The 16,533-nt window shown below is 40.6% G+C and overlaps 1 protein-coding gene and 1 long non-coding RNA gene across 2 annotated transcripts in view; one reads left to right on the top strand and one right to left on the bottom strand.

Moving 5' to 3' along the window:
* Positions 1–16,533, bottom strand: part of fras1 (Fraser extracellular matrix complex subunit 1) — a 290,358-nt gene that overhangs the window by 173,384 nt on the left and 100,441 nt on the right. Inside the window, exons 5-9 of the mRNA XM_041998958.1 lie at positions 13,756–13,915; positions 8,810–8,943; positions 8,122–8,205; positions 6,061–6,162; positions 515–706 (exon numbers count right to left, since the gene is read on the bottom strand). Coding sequence (XP_041854892.1) covers positions 515–706; positions 6,061–6,162; positions 8,122–8,205; positions 8,810–8,943; positions 13,756–13,915 — 672 coding nt within the window. The remainder of the gene's footprint in view (positions 1–514; positions 707–6,060; positions 6,163–8,121; positions 8,206–8,809; positions 8,944–13,755; positions 13,916–16,533) is intronic.
* On the top strand, positions 9–15,114 carry LOC121648696. The gene is made up of 3 exons (XR_006012018.1): positions 9–94; positions 7,253–7,255; positions 15,100–15,114. It is a non-coding gene; the product is annotated as an uncharacterized LOC121648696 (long non-coding RNA).

The raw sequence follows: 16,533 nt of genomic DNA, 5'->3' as shown, positions 1-16,533 counted from the left end.
GTCTTTGTAAACTAACAGAAGGATTTTGAAGTCAGTTCTTTGACCGACAGGAAGCCAGTGTAAAGATCTGAGGACTAGAGTTATATGATCTACTGTCCCAGATTTCTGATTGGTTGTTAGTTTTGAACTTTGCTGTTTGAAGCTGAGAACTGACTTTTAATCTTTCTTCCTTTGGCTCCAGAAATGATTATTTCAATTTGGTCTTCATTTAACTGAAGGAAGTTCTGGCACATCCAATCTTTAATCTGATCGATGCAGTTGATCAGAGTTTGGATTGGACCGTAGCCTCCAGGTGAAATGGTTATGTAGATTTGTGTGTCAACAGCATAACTGTTGTACCATATTTAGTTGTTTTTCATAATTTCAGTCAAAAACAACAACATAATATTCATGCCAGGTCAGAATATGATATACATGTTCACCACTGGATTTCAAAACTATTCAATAAACGCATTCACTAAAACAAACTAGATCAGCTGAGACATTCCAGGTTTTATTTCCCCTTCAAGCTTACCTGCAGGCATTCAACACGTCCACACTCAGCCTTCCGGCAGAGGACCTGACCCCGGTTACATGTACAGAACTCGCAGCCCGTGCCGTTCCACATGTCTCCATGGTAACGAACAACATCCTGGTACAAGCAGCTTCCTTTGGCCGGAACACATTCATCACAGCACTCACCGACGCGCTTAACTTTGGTCTCACCCTAAAAAAAAAAAACAACACAGTGACTTTTAGGTGTGGATGTGTTTAGTTTTCATATTCTGGGCAGACAATGGGAACAAAAGAATCCAAAAGAAGCAGAGATAAGACCAAAATAAATAAATAAAAATCCAAAATGCTGCTTTTGTGAATTTTTCTTTCAGCCAAAAGTAATAAGTTGGAGGAGAAAAGTGTGTGTGTTGTGCTGTTGAAATGCTTTACAAATTTATATAAAAATGCTTGGGAGTTTAAATTTATAGACAATTTGGTGGAAAGTCTGCAGGAACTGGGAATGAGAGCTCATGAAGAAAAATTTTTCATTATAGAAAACTCCTCAGACGTTTGGCATTCTGTTTAAAGTTTATGTTCATAAAAACACAAGTATTTTACAGAACAGACTTTCCATATGACACATCTGAAATGCTGTCAGCCAAACAAAAAGGTGGCACTCACCTCTGAAGCTGTAATGGACAATCAGACGACTGAGAAAAAAATCATAACTACAAGCAAATGCAAAAATAAAATAAAATAAAATAAAAAAAAAAAAATTCTTAGTATACCTGGCAAAATACTGTAGATTTACATGAAAAGTCCTGCTAACATCAGCACCTTGGCTATATCTGCTATGTAAACGCAGGAGTTAATGGCACATGTTGTGATGGGAGTCATACAGATTGTGGCGCAAAACCTAATGGCACAAGCCAAAAATGCCTGTTTTCTTATTCACAGCTGAATTATCTGAAACTTGGAAGGTGTTTTCCTAAAAGTACTTTTTAGTGCCTTTGGATAAAAGATGCAAAGGCAAAGAAAAATCTGGGTTTTTCTAAATATTCATGTACAGGTGGACAGAAGCAGGCAGTTTATATTTATTTATAAATATTTAAAGGATATTTTGATATTGTTCTATTTGCTTAGCTTGTTTGTTTAATTAGCATAGCTTGTTTTTATTAGCTTGTCCTTTTGTTCTTTTAGCCTGTTTTTTGTTAACTTAGCTCGTTTTTTTGTTTTTATTAGCTTAGCTTGTTTTTTTTAGCTTGTCCTTTTGTTTTTGTTAGCCTGTTTTTATTAGCTTAGCTCGTTTTTTTGTTTTTATTAGCTTAGCTTGTTTTTATTAGCTTGTCCTTTTGTTCTTTTAGCCTGTTTTTGTTAGCTTAGCTCGTTTTTTTGTTTTTATTAGCTTAGCTTGTTTTTTATTAGCTTGTCCTTTTGTTTTTGTTAGCCTGTTTTTGTTAGCTTAGCTTGTTTTTTTGTTTTTATTAGCTTAGCTTGTTTTTTATTAGCTTGTCCTTTTGTTTTGTTAGCCTGTTTTTTGTTAGCTTAGCTCGTTTTTTTGTTTTTATTAGCTTAGCTTGTTTTTTATTAGCTTGTCCTTTTGTTAGCTTAGCTCGTTTTTTTGTTTTTATTAGCTTAGCTTGTTTTTTATTAGCTTGTCCTTTTGTTTTGTTAGCCTGTTTTTGTTAGCTTAGCTCGTTTTTTTGTTTTTATTGGCTTAGCTTGTTTTTTATTAGCTTGTCCTTTTGTTTTTGTTAGCCTGTTTTTGTTAGCTTAGCTCGTTTTTTTGTTTTTATTGGCTTAGCTTGTTTTTTATTAGCTTGTCCTTTTGTTTTTGTTAGCCTGTTTTTGTTAGTTTAGCTCGTTTTTTTTGTTTTTATTAGCTTAGCTTGTTTTTTTTATAACTTAGCTTTGTTAATTTAGCTTGTTTTAATTTTGTCTTTGTGTTTTGTTTGTTTTTTTGTTCTTAATTTAGCTTGCTTGGCTTCACAACCTGTTAGAACCCTTTCATGATTCTCCAAACAGAGCGCTCTGACTTCCGTCTACTGCAGGTAAAACACTGACTTCAGCAGCAGCTGTGTGATTTTCTATTAGAAAATCTCATGGCAAGCAACAAAACTTAATGAAGCCAAATAAAACTCACTCTTCTTTGCAAAAGACCAACATTCTTATCAGAAATCTACACACACCGTTGCCCTGATTGACATGTGCCTCATTAGCATGAACATGTTTATTTTGATGCAATCTCACACACACACACACACACAAACACACACACACACACCATCCTGCTGCCAGAGATATTCACTGGAGCAGCAAATGTGGAATCTGCAGTTGAAAACGGGGCCCAACCTATTGTGTTTACTTCTACTAGAGTGACATTTAACTAAATTACAGTCTGATTTTGAAATTGACAGACTTATTGCTACGTCAACTGTTTTGTTAGATTTATAGAAAAATGCTCATCTCCAATATAATGTAGCAAAACTATTACCAGTCAAGATTTTGACACATACCCATTAAAATGATGGGTAAGTGCGTCCAAAGCAAGCTTGTCATACCAAAACTACAATTGAAATTTTCTCTTTGTTTACAGTGGCATATTTGAATAACTTCATTGTGTAAATATTTGAATGTGCACGAGCTGAGACCAGCATGTTTCCCTTATGAAACAATGAGATAATGCAGCAGCTCCCATCCTTATTGTGAAGATGGAAAGCCATTTCTGCAAATTTTACTTGCTCTTAGCTCATCTTGATGTGCGTCAAACTCATTTCCAAATGCTCGAAAACTGCAAATGGCACTGAAGACAAGGGTCTTTTTGTTTTGCTTCATTACGGATTCCCACCAGAGCTTCCAGCTAAGTATAGAAGCAAAATCAAAGTGCTGCTAAACTACTTTATGTCTTGAGGATAACTACATATTATATATGCTCTCAGATTATACGCTGTGTTGGGTTTTAGATTCGCTCTCTGATCTTTTATTTTACCCATCACTTATGACTGTACACTTCTCAATGTGCAGCCCTTTAATGTTTTGTTGTCAGTATAGATTGTATTTTATGGTCCCCTCTGACTTCTGCAACAAGAGCTCCAGCACAAGATGGAAGCAGCAAGAACAAATTTGCATGCAATTAAGGATTAAATGTCAGCCTGTGCGGGTGTTAAAGCATGTGTGATTATGGATATATGTGTATGTGTGTACTTGTGTTACAAGTACTGGTATTTCATTTGCTGTGTGGCTATGAAAACTTTTAAACAGTTGCATTGTGGGGAGTCAGCTCCTTTTTGGGGTCAAAAAGCATGTGAATGATTAAATTTTAGCTTGACGGCTTTGAGTTAGAGTGAAGTTAGGTTCAGATAAGGGTGAAGCTACTGGAAAAGCTAGTAGTTGTTCTTTGTAGGGTCATGGTAATGTTTATGAGGCCACATTATAAGGTCCACCTTTTCAATTGCTTAAATAGTGAAGAACTATTAACCCGTTAACCTGAACCCCACTGAGAAGCACTGGGATGCTCTGGAGGAGGCTTTGTGCAGTGGTCGGACTCTATCGTCAATGCAAGGAACTCTGGGTGGAAATAAATCTTGTGACATTGCAGAATCTTGTCTAAACAGCGCCACTATTAATTAAATTGCAGCAATTCAATGCATTTAGGCATGGAGACATGTTCAGAGGGGTGGGTTTTAGTTATTGGTCATCTTCCCCAGGTTGTGCATGCTCACGAGAAGAAAAGCACACCGACCATCACTGCTCAGTGAAGGCGGGAGAGACCACAACGTTTTCAGTGTCAACATGCGACACAAGAAATGCTTCTTCAGCTGTGAGGAAAGCTGCATTTATTTAAATTCCCGAAGGAAACAACGGTTACTCAGCAATGGATGGAGTTTGTTTTTGGGATCCAGCCACAGAGTTACACCAACGTTTGAATTTAGACCGGCACTTAACCAAAGACTGCTGGATAACAAGGGCCCGTAAAACGTGGGTTTTGCAACCAGGCTTTAGCTGAAAGGAGGGTCTGTTTCTACAATCAAAGACCACATTTCCGATCCTGAGTCCAAAGCTGTAAGTAAATAAGTTGTCTGTTTTGTTTTGATGGTTAGTGTGAGCAACGGTCAAACTAAAGGAATTAACCCACACTGACTTTACATGATCGCTAACAATGCATGAAAGTGTTAGCAAGTAGCATCATTAGCTTATCTATTTCTTGGCAGCAGACGTTTTCCACTTCTGTTGGCATTGTGGTACATTTGCTACTTATACGCCTGTTAACAGGGTCATGTACAAATATATAAGGCGAGTGAAGGACGGCAAACAACGTTATATCAGACTACAGCAGAGATTTTACCAAACAGATACGTCCTGCTGCATTCCTTGCTGCAGGTTGCTGAGTTGTTCACTCTCGTTTTCAGGGTCTGATTTGGGCTCAAACACGTACAGCTGTATGTTTTGTGTTGACATTGTTTACTGAATATTTATATTACTTTGGTTTGTTTACGAATTCTGCCAGTGTTTCTATGAAGAAAACGGTGCACATCATCAACAACTACTCCCGGCGGTTGACCAATCAGAGAGGCGGGGCCCAGGGATGAAGGGTCTAATTTTGCTTGTTCCTGGCAGAGGCTGCTCTGAAAGGGTCAGTATAAAATAAAAAATTAAAAAGGTATATGAAAAAATGTTTGATTAATTCCTGCCCTTCTGGAATCTCATATTAAAATAAATTAGCCTGAAATGAGCATAATAGAGCCACTTTAAGTTCAAAGTGAGCCTCAGAATACGGGAAGAAATAAAGACATCAGGAAGTCCAGTAAGCACTGGTTCCCACCAGAACAGCATCTCTGAACACACAACACGTCCAGCCTGGAAGCAGATGGGCTACAGCAGCAGAAGACACACCGGGTGCCTCCTGCCAGCTAAGAACAGGAAACTGAGGCTACAATTCACACACACTCACCAACACTGGACAATAGAAGATGGAGAAACGTTGCTGGTCTGATGAGTCTCCATTTCAGCTCCACATTGAGATGCTAGACTCAGAATCTGATGGAAACATCATGAAAACATGGATCCATCCTGCCTTGGATCAACGCTTCAGGCTTATGACCCTTTATGACCACAGTGGAGCATCTTCTGATGCTACTTCCAGCAGGATAATGCACCATGTCACAAAGCTCAGATCATCTCCACCTGCTTTCTAGAACATGACGATGAGTTCACTGGACTCCAACGGCCTCCACAGCCACCAGATCTCAGTCCAGTAGAGCAGCTTTGGGATGTGGTGGAACGGGAGATTCTCATCATGGATGCAGCCGACAAACCTGCAGCAACTGTGTGATGCTGTCATGTCAATATGGAGAAAACCTCTGAGGAAGGTTTCCTCCACCTGCTTCATCTATCACACCAATGATTAAAAAGGGGTTCAACCTGGTACTAGAAGGTGAAGCTGATAAATGATGATAGTTTCCTGCATGTTCTTGAACAGCTAAATGTCTCTGCATCTGTTCAAGTTTCAGTGCAGAGTGTCAGACGAATTCTGTATATAAACAAATGTCAGTGAGTGTGTGAGTGTGTGTGCGTTAAACTACCCACCTTGTCACAGATGACTGGCAGACAGGTGCTTGTGTGGCATTTAGACTGACCTCTGTCACACACACATGTGGTGCAGGCGTTCTTCTGCCACTGCTCACCATGCTGCCAAGAGACACACAGATACACATTTAGACGCTCTCCAAATAGACACACACTTTTACACAACTTGAGGGAAACTCAAAGCTCATTCAAATCCAAAGCGCGTTTTCTTTCTTTGAGGAGATTCACAAACTGATGGACATCCAGGCTGTGTGAAAGGCATACTAACACACAGCTTTGTAGAACAAATACCAGCTAGCAAATGTCAGCATAGTTCTTTTTGAATGGAAAATTGATTTAACACACATATATTTATATATACATTGCCTGGTCACCTGGATTTAACTGAGCTAACAGGCTGGAGCCTCCTGTTGGATAATTCCTGCATGGACGATCATCTCTCAGCTGCAACAAGTCATTTAGCCCCAACTGATGCAACGAGTAGCTTCTCATTTCTTAAACAACCATGTGGAAAGACACATCCCATGGTCGTGGAAAAGGTGTTAGTCTGACATCAAGCAGAGAAAGAAACTACTAAAACTGGGTTAAGAACTGTCCAACGCATCATTAAAAACTGGATGGGGAAGAAATGTGGTCAGAAACACATGGACTGGCCACCCCAGAGTCCAGACCTGAACCCTACTGAGAAGCACTGGGATGTTCTGGAGGAGGCTTTGTGCAGTGGTCGGACTCTCCATCGTCAATGCAAGGAACACTGGGTGGAAATAAATCTTGTGACACTGCAGAATCTGGAGCTGGAGTCAAAGGTGGTCCAACCAGATTTTGGTGTGTATGACCTTTTATTTTTGTGTGATGTGCGAGTAAAGTTCAGGTTTGAGTAAACTGGTTCCAAGTTGTACGACAGGTGGAAAATATGGGGATGGTCCCTCATTGTATTTAATAAATAAATTGAGTTAAATTTTTACGTTTGTTTTATTGGATTTACGCTACACACCCCCCTTGGTAACAGTGGCAACTGTTTTTGGCCAGGCTGTGTATCACTGAGTAAAAAGTTTCCTTCAGAGCACAGCTGTCTGCTACAATCTTAAGTCCTGCAAACATGAAGCAAATAAGTTTTCAGACATGCAGAATAGCAGAGAAGTCTCTTCTGAATATTCCCCAGCTCGCTTGACCAGCAATGTGGAAATGTAAGTTCGTCCAACACCGGCTCCATGTCAGATCTGTTTCAGGCCTTAAATTTATAATCTGTATTAATTTGGGGTCAACTTCCTGCAGTAGTCTGATGAGATTCTAACTTAATTTCTCTCTGAAACTAAACGGCTGAATTAAATATTGACCAAAGCCTGGATGTTCCAAATTATTTCATTATTTAACACATCAAAAAGGACTCTGTAGAGCTCTTTGAACATCAGTAACTGCTGAGTGATTTATGACGCTTCACAGAACGGTTCCTGGAGGACTGAAACCGGATCAATCCCAGTTCAAACAGCTTCACTCTAACTTGAACCAACAGGCTCAGATGATTAGAAGACTTCCAAATAATCAGCTCTTATTACAGCTGATGTAAACTTCATTTCATTTTTGACAACATGCATATATACACACTTGTATAGAGAAGTATTCAAATACTTCAAAGTATTTCTTACATTTGGAGGGTGTACGGGATAAAATGGTTATATATTTTATATCTTTCTTACATGCACACATGCATGTACCCATGTATGTTCTCTTTACAGATCCAACTTACTTCAGCTCAAGAACATGATGACATCAGGAAAAAGAAAATACCAGCATTAATGAGTGTGTGCATGAGCATGTATGTGTGTGTGAGGATAGAAACCCACATGAGACAGAATGGGATGTGATCAGAAGAAAAACTCAAGATGTGTTCGCTGAAAACACAGCAGGAGAGAAGCAGCAGGGCCGAGGTGGTGATGTGCCTCAGATCGCTAAGATAAGAGGAACTGGCTTGGCGAATCCACATACCCGCATGCATGCACCATAACTACCCCGTCATCTAAATATCAGCTGTGCTTAGTCCGTCATAAAAATGCTGCCTACCTGGTACTGTTTTCCAGCAGACAGACAGGGGTTGGACACACACTGTGGACAGCAGTGGCCCGGCTGGATCACCAAGTTCTCATGCTGAGGAAGAACGAGATGGAGTTTGTGTAAATGTGTAAGCAGAAAGAAATGCATCAGACCTTCTATGGTTGTTAGCCACGCTGGATGCTAAATAACTCACCTATTACATCTGCAGCCAGAGTGCTCACAGGTTCTACTAAGAAATTAAATGTCTCATGTTTTAGAATTTAAAGATTATTTTAATATGGCTGAAAAATCCCATTTCTCAATATCCCTCCAGCAGAATGAGCCAGATATCTGTAAGTCCAGAACGGGAGCCAGGACTAGTTTTCAGCCTCCTTTGTTACCAGCTGCCAGGTTTGGTCGTCTCATTCAAACCCCTCATAGATCACAACCTCTAACATTTTTGTTTTTTAATGTGCTTTTAAATTTCCCGTTATATTGCTCCCGATGATTTTACCACCATTTTCTAAGACTTTTTGTTGCTCTTTCTGGATTTCTGTAAAGCATTTTGTGATAAACTTGTATTAAAAACATGCTACATAAAGCTGAGTTTAGATGACTTTAAATCCACTCCAGAAGGTTTATCGAAGAGCCAAACTAGAAAATCAAAAAATCGTTTTTTTAAGTGCTTGTTTCTGAGTTTGCATGTGTGGAAACTCACTGGTTTGCAGGCCACTTGCCGACACTCCACCACCGAACACTGGACTCTCCCACTGGTGCAGAAGCATCGGGAACAAAGGCTGGGGCTCCACTCCTCTCCATCCCTGTAGACAACCCCCTGCCAGGAGCAGGAATCTGACACACACACACAGTTAAAAACAGAGTGAGTAAACAATGAAAATGGGTGTCGGCTAATGAGCTGGATGTTCAAGCATTGTTCGCCTGCACACTCTGTGATTCACAGTCGGGGAAAAAAAGCAGCCTCTAATTAGCTGCTAACTGCTGGGTTGCATCATATCTGCTCCAAGACATCATTAGAGCTGAAATTAACCTTTCAGCTGGAATCTGCTGCCTTATAAATTCTACAAACTCGCTTGCATCATCTTGTCTGATAGGTGGTAAGTTGCCACACAATTAGTGCCATCCAAACGAATGAGGGAAGAATATTTCTACACTGTACTGTGAGGTTTCGGCTGCAGTAACATAAAGCCTCATTGCACAGAGATATAAAAGTTTCCCAAAAATGCAAACGGTCAAAAACAGTAAGGTCCGTTAGGTAAATACTGTGGCCGTTGTGTAGCTGTAAAGTTTTATTTCAGCTTCCTTTACAGGTGCAAGTTGGTGCCTCCAACCAGGCGCCGGCCCCCAAGAGATGGACAGAGCGCAGGTCCCAAGGCCCCTGGAGCCTAAGTGCAGTCCACCCTCCCAATGCCCAAGAAAACCAGGTTCCTCCTGAACACCCACTTAGTGCAGACCAGCACCCACCCCGATGCCAGAGTCAGGCCCCCCAGGGCATTAAACCCCCCTCAATTTTTTTTCTTATAAAGTTTTAGATACATAAACCATGACAGTTTAAAGGAAATGCATGTTTTTTTTGTGTTGTCTTGGCCACGTCCATTGGATGTCCAACCCAGCACACTATCTAGCCCCGCCCCACTTGTTGTATGGTCCTCCAGGTGTTTCTGATTTGTACCGGGTATTTTTCCAGCCTTTTGTTGCTCCTGATCTTATTTACGTGTGCCATCAGATTCACAATCAGATCATATTTTCCATTAAATGGTAAAATGTCTCAGTTTCATCATCTGATTCGTTCTTTATGTTTTACTGGGAATAAAATATTAGTTGATGAGATTTAGAAATCATTGCATTCTGCTTTTATTTACATTTACAGTGTCCTAACTTTTCATGGGGTAATCTGTGATATATTTTTCATATTTAAAATCCATCCTTTCATTCATATTCCACCTGTCGGTGCCAAAGCCGACATCTGGCACACAACAAAGATAATTACTCATTCAAAACCTGCACATTTCTGGATTTGCAGGATTAAAAAAACGCACAAACACATCACAGAAAGGTCTGAAAAATGACAATGAGTGTGTCCTATTTATTTTTAGCTTTGGAAACTGATGGAAAAACCTGAATAACCTTTACAGCAGTCATATTTGACTTGTTTCTGACAGTGCATAATGATTCATGTGCAGCACCATGCACCGCTCTGTGGATGGCAAAGAGCAAGCACAGCTAGTGAAGGGCACATTTTATGTTGTGGTGACATTCACAGGTAAAATTCGGTGGAAATCTTACAACATAATTCAGAACTGGCTCAAACACCCTCAGGGCTCTATGGTTAACATGGCTGTATGGCAGTGTGGTCCTCAGCTCAGCTGGCTCACAAGAAGAAGTTCAGATGTGATGTTTGAGCCTTTCAGAGTGGTGTTTGCATGTTCTCTCAGTGCTTCAACTTCCTCTTACTGTCCCACAACAGCTGGTACGGAATCAGCTCCCATACAGCATTTTCTGTCAAAGAATTAAACTCAGAACTTCCAATTCACTGCTGTTTCTGTGCATGGGCGTCTCCTCAGACTTTAAGGATTTAGGATTGATTATCTAAATTCTCTTGGTAAGAGAAGAGAAACTCCTCCATGCATTCATCTCCAGTAGACTGGATTACTGTAATGGTCTTTTAACAGGACTTCCTAAAAAGATCATTAAACATCTGCAGCTCATCCAGAATGCTGCTGCTAGAGTTTTAACCAGGACTAAGAGATCTGAACACATCACACCAGTTTTGAAATCTTTACACTGGCTTCCAGTCAGTCACAGAATCAATTTTAAAACCCTTCTGATTGTTTACAAATCCCAGAATGGTTTAGGCCCAGAATACATCTGTGATATGTTCAGAGAATATAAACCTAGCAGAGCTCTTAGATCCAAAGACTCTGGTCAACTAGTCCAGACCAGAGTCCAGACTAAACATGGAGAAGCAGCATTTAGCTGTTATGCTGCAAACAAGTGGAACAAACTGCCAGTGGAGATTAAACTTTCACCAAATGTAGACATTTTTAAATCCAGGTTAAAAACTTTTCTTTTCTCATGCGCCTATGCATGAAATCTGCACAGAAACTTTTTTTTAACTTATCTTGCTTTTAATCATTTTAATGTAATTTATTATTTTATTGTGATTATGTGTTGATTTACTATTTCTAAATATCTGTAATGCCTTTGTTTTATGTAAAGCACTTTGAATTGTCCTGTACATGAAATGTGCTATACAAATAAACTGCCTTGCCTTGCCTATGGCTATGACCGCTGTGTTCATAAGGCAAAAAAACCAATTATGTTTTAAAAAGGAATATTTGACATAATGATAAAATTACCACATTATGAAGTGGTTGGGAAAACATGGTCGAACCGTTCTGAGGTGGAAATGACCTGCATTAGAAGGAATTGGTACCTCTGAGTCGGAGGAAATGGTTCTCAGTTGCATCGTCTGCCTCACAGAGCTGCAATCACAATCACCGTCTGCAGCTGAATTTCTCTGTTTATTAAAATTGTTGGGTGTTGTAATGAAGTCAGCTGGTGTTCACACATCCCACTCAAACGGATTGTAGAAATCTCCATGGCATCACCATTCATTCACACCAGTTAGTGTTTGAAAACACCAGTTGACTCCGCAGGGAGCATTCACAAACACCAACTATTTAATATAGGCTTTAAACCTCGACTGGTGATATGAAGACATACGCTTGCAGAAAAACCTAAAACGCTGCAACCTGTTGTTGTTTCTGTGCATCTGATTTCCTGGGGGGGATGGATCAGGAAAGTCTTGCTTATTTCGATAAGTCTGGCTCATCAAGGTAGCGGCTCAAATGAGTCCATGCTGAGTTACCATGGTAACTAGTGCTGGTGAACCACTCTGCTCCAGACCAGAATGACTGTCCCAGAAATGTGGCCTCGATGCGCGACGTGAGTGTAGCTGCCAGAACTCGGCTACATCACCACCACATCTGGCCCATAAGGAAACTTCCATAACGAAGGCCTCCCGCATTACGACCACATCTGGTCCACGAAATAGTATCCGTAATCCACGTCCAGGCCAACAACTGAAATCTGAGCCGTAAGTGCCAAAAGTAGCCTGGATTTGGCTCAAACATGTCTGCTACCTGGGTGTCCAGCTGAGTTACCATGGTAACTGGTGCTGGTGAACCAGACTGCTCCAGACCAGGAAAACGGCCACGCTTATTTAAGTCTTGTCTCAAAGACACGGGACATTTTAGATGAATTCTGAGTCACTTTTAATATCTATATTTCGGTAGGTTGGAAACACAAACTGATGTTTGTGGCATATTTGTAGCAGAAAACACATTAAAGCCACACTCCCACAGAAATGTTTTTATGATCATTGAGGCGATTTTGTCTACATGTTAACATGTTAACCTGGTCATATTTTCAGAAAAAAACAACTAAAATAGACATATTTATTGTTCCATAATAATAAGGATCATGTTCATGTTCCTGGTATCTAAGGGCATCTAGTGAGCTCAGAGAATGGATACCTAGTGTCAAAAATACTATGTCTGTTACCATGAATGAGTAAATTACAATAACACAGAGGAGAAATGTGGAATTTCTGTCCTCACCTGTTATTTTCTCTGACAGGATAACAACATGCTAACAAAGATCCCCTTCAGCAGCTCTAAACATTGTTTTGTGAACATCAGGATCTAATCTTTGCACAACAGCTGAATATAAACACCACTGTCCTGTTTTATTACTTTAATAGTCTCCATCCATCCATTTTCTGTTGCTTATCTGGAGTCGGGTCACGGGGGCAGCTGCCTAAGCAAGACCCCTATTGCAGAACCAGAGAGAGCACTCCACCCTTTTCCGGCTCAGGGCCATGGTCTCGGACTTGGAGGTGTTAATTCCCATCCCAGCTGCTTTACACTCGGCTGCGAATCGCTCCAGTGAGAGCTGAAGATCACGGCCCGATGAAGCATCCTTCCCCACCATAGTCGTGATTATGTCTAATTTCTCAGTCGTCATAGGGGCCGATTGGGCTTTACAGCCTAAACAACGTCCATAGAAACAAGGAGCCTTCAGATGGTGAGACATTTAATAATTTCTTTAAACCCAAACCTGATACTTTTAGTTTGTTTTAATCCCAATCAAATGGAAATGATTAAATATTTTATCCCATTTTTATAATTAGGTTTTTATTGTGGTTTTTTTCAGAGGAGCTAATAAATTTTTCTGTGTAAAATAAAAAATAAAATCTACAATAAGGACATCTTCGGCCTCTGGAGTCTGAAAGCAGAAGCTCAAAATTGAAAAAGGTTTTTTCTCCTCTGGCTTCATATCAAACCATTTTAGCGACATTACAAACTATTCTTTGGCTTCACATTCATAAGGAAGCAATCTTTCTGGGTCGGATTGTTTTTGGACATTTCCAATGCAAATGGACTCCCAGATGCACGAATCACTGCACGTCCTGGGATGATTTTAATGGATATTTTTGAGTGTAAAAGAAGAACTTATTGGGCTGAATCTGCTGAGGCTTTTTTTCTCAAGTACTTGGAGAGCTTTTCAGATTTTGGCATCAAAGAACTCTTTCATATCTTTTTGTGTGTTTGGGGTCCTGGGTGATCCTAAAGCAGCTCTTACCTCCGCTTCGGCCACACTTGGGGCAGCATTCCCCAGCTGGGATGAAGGAGTTCTGATCCCCTGAACAGGTGAGAGGGGGGCATGGCCGGGTGCTGCAGGTCACGCTACCTTTGGAGCAAACACACAAGGAGCAGGCCGAGGGACTCCACTGGCTGTCATGCTGCAGGAAACAGAGAAACAAAGAAGAGGACAGTCAGAGGGGGTGGGAAGGGTGATAAGTGACAAAGAGAGACCGTGACAGGAGAAAAAATAACACATTTAAGTAAAAGAGTGAGTGTGAATGTGGATATGGAGGCCCACTGGAAGAGGGGATTACTTCCACGATTCACTGAAAAGCAAATGTTGAATTTCAGTTTGTGCAACAAAAGTCTGTTCAGTTAACTCTGGAACCTCGCTGGCATGCCAGAGCACCAGCGCTTCATCACCAGTGTCTCAGGAACGGTGTCCACACAGCCCTGATGCTAGAAGAAAGGCTTCAACATCCCCACGAAACCGCTGTAGTACATGCTACAAGGCTGTGGAGGGCGCTACTATGATTAAAGAGTAACACTCCAGAGCTAGAAGAAGACGTAGCACAAAGATAAAGATAGACGCAGATAAAGACGTATCTGCTTACTCCTGCTGGAGCTGGTACAATAGTGCAGCACTGGTGTAACAGCCGTGCTTTTTGGTGCTAAAGCTGTACACATGTCTGGAGCAGCACCACAACAGTTGGTCACGGACGCCATTACTGTGGTTGTGTTTGGTGCACGTTCACCACACTGACGTCATATCCTCCAGTGGTGCAGTTACGCTGTCCTCACAGGACACCTTGGTGGAGGTTTCAAACCTATCCACCTTGGTACCTGGTTTCAGACATGATCGGTTTCATGGAGGCTTATCCCTGGTTTTATGGGGATGATGAAAGGGTGGATTGCTAAATTTGCGGTTTTACTGCAATTCGGCGCCATGGTGACAGCCCCTACATCCCATCCAGGAGGTTTACAATCCAGCCACTAAATGTGGTTTTATTCAGAGACTCTATCTGGTAAATCCACAATGATCCATGATAACAGCATTATTTATCACATTTCATCATAAAAACATCACCATCACTACTATGTTGCTAAGAGACCTCTATTTAGACCTGGACATGATGATGAAGCCACTTCCTGTCAGACTTTCCACCAATCAGAGAGCTTAGATTGACGGTAACGTCCAATCAGGAGCAGCCAAAGATCAACCAGTGAGCAGAAAGTTCTATGTGTGTGTGAAAAGAAGAAAAATAATGCTCCTCTATGGCTGGAATAAAGCCAAGAAGACGTTTCTGATGCACGGTGGCGCCACAAAGCAGCTGAGCTGGAGTTGGTTTAGTGAGGATAGCAGGTAAATAGTAGCAGGAATAACTGGAAATGAGGAAAAAGTGGAAACATGGAAATAATTTCTGTTGTGTGTTTGTTTCAATAACAATATTTTTGTCCTAAAAGCCAAGACTTGAGATTCAATTCAGTCTTTATTTCAGACTCACAATTTGGTCCATATAAAAAGAAAAAGAAAAACTAGAAAAAACACACTAAAGGAAAAAGGCAACACAGAGAAAGACTATAAATTATATCTATAATCCATACAAGCACTGTCTCCAGAGTCCAAGGTTATATCGTCCACTGCTCTTGTTAGGCATTGTTAAAACCATAATAGAATTTTTAGAATCCTCCAATCTCATAATGAATTTATATACAACATTTCTAAGAACAGCTTGTAAGGGGGGCACAGCGTTCTGCACAAACAGCTGACTGGAACTCGTCCATCCAGTGATCTTCAGTAAAATTCGAAGTGCATCATTAAATGCAACTTACAGCTTATTAAATTTAGCTGTACTATAACTGCATCACAAGTGAGCAGTATACAGAGGTGTGCAATAAGCTTTAAACAATGCAGTTTTAACATTATAAGAGCACATGCTACATTTACGTGCCAGCATGAGAGAACGATGAGATGAGAAAAGGTTTGGTCACTGTTGGTCTGTGTGTTATTTCTACAAAGTTCTGTTAGTAATAAATTCTGCTTTCTTCTTCTGGTCGACCTTTATGCTGCTATATCTATTCATACATTCATTTTACATCATTTTACCTCCCAATCTGACAGCTGAGAAACATCATGTCTGATGCTGACTGGTTTATACTGGGATTAAAAGCTTCAGCTGCTCCATGAAGTTTAACATAAATATAAAAACAGGAGGATCCAAAACAGCAAAAGAAAAAATGGCTTGAGGTTTTAAGGGTTGAAGAACCGTTGGCTAACTTCTCATTGTTTTATTCAAGGGGGTGTATACATGCAGTAAAAAATACCTCAAGGCCAACATGAGCTGGGTGAGCCAGGAATTCACTTCTCTTTGGTGATTGACAGAACTTAACTGATAAAATCTCGACTTCTACAGGCATCTGCTAAAACTATCCATCCATGATGCATCCATGATGAGAATCTCCCATTCCACTACATCCCAAAGCTGCTCTACTGGACTGAGATCAGGCCACGTTGGTACTAAGGGGCCCAAAGCTGGACAAGAAAATCTCCCCCCACCATTACACCAGCAGCAGCCTGAAGCGTTGATCCAAGGCAGGATGGATCCATGTTTTCTGTCATCTCCAACCAAAGTCTTCAGCAAGTCATCTTCACCATGTCTACATGACTAGATGCACTGAGTTGCTGCCATGTGATTGGCTCATTAGATATTTTGGTAACAAGGTGGAGCTGATGGATGGTGGGTGTAGATTCTGATGAATTTTGACAAAACATTTA

This window comes from Melanotaenia boesemani, chromosome 11 (assembly GCF_017639745.1).
Source record: "Melanotaenia boesemani isolate fMelBoe1 chromosome 11, fMelBoe1.pri, whole genome shotgun sequence".
Lineage (NCBI taxonomy): Eukaryota > Metazoa > Chordata > Actinopteri > Atheriniformes > Melanotaeniidae > Melanotaenia > Melanotaenia boesemani.
This window is presented reverse-complemented; position numbering and strand designations above follow the sequence as displayed.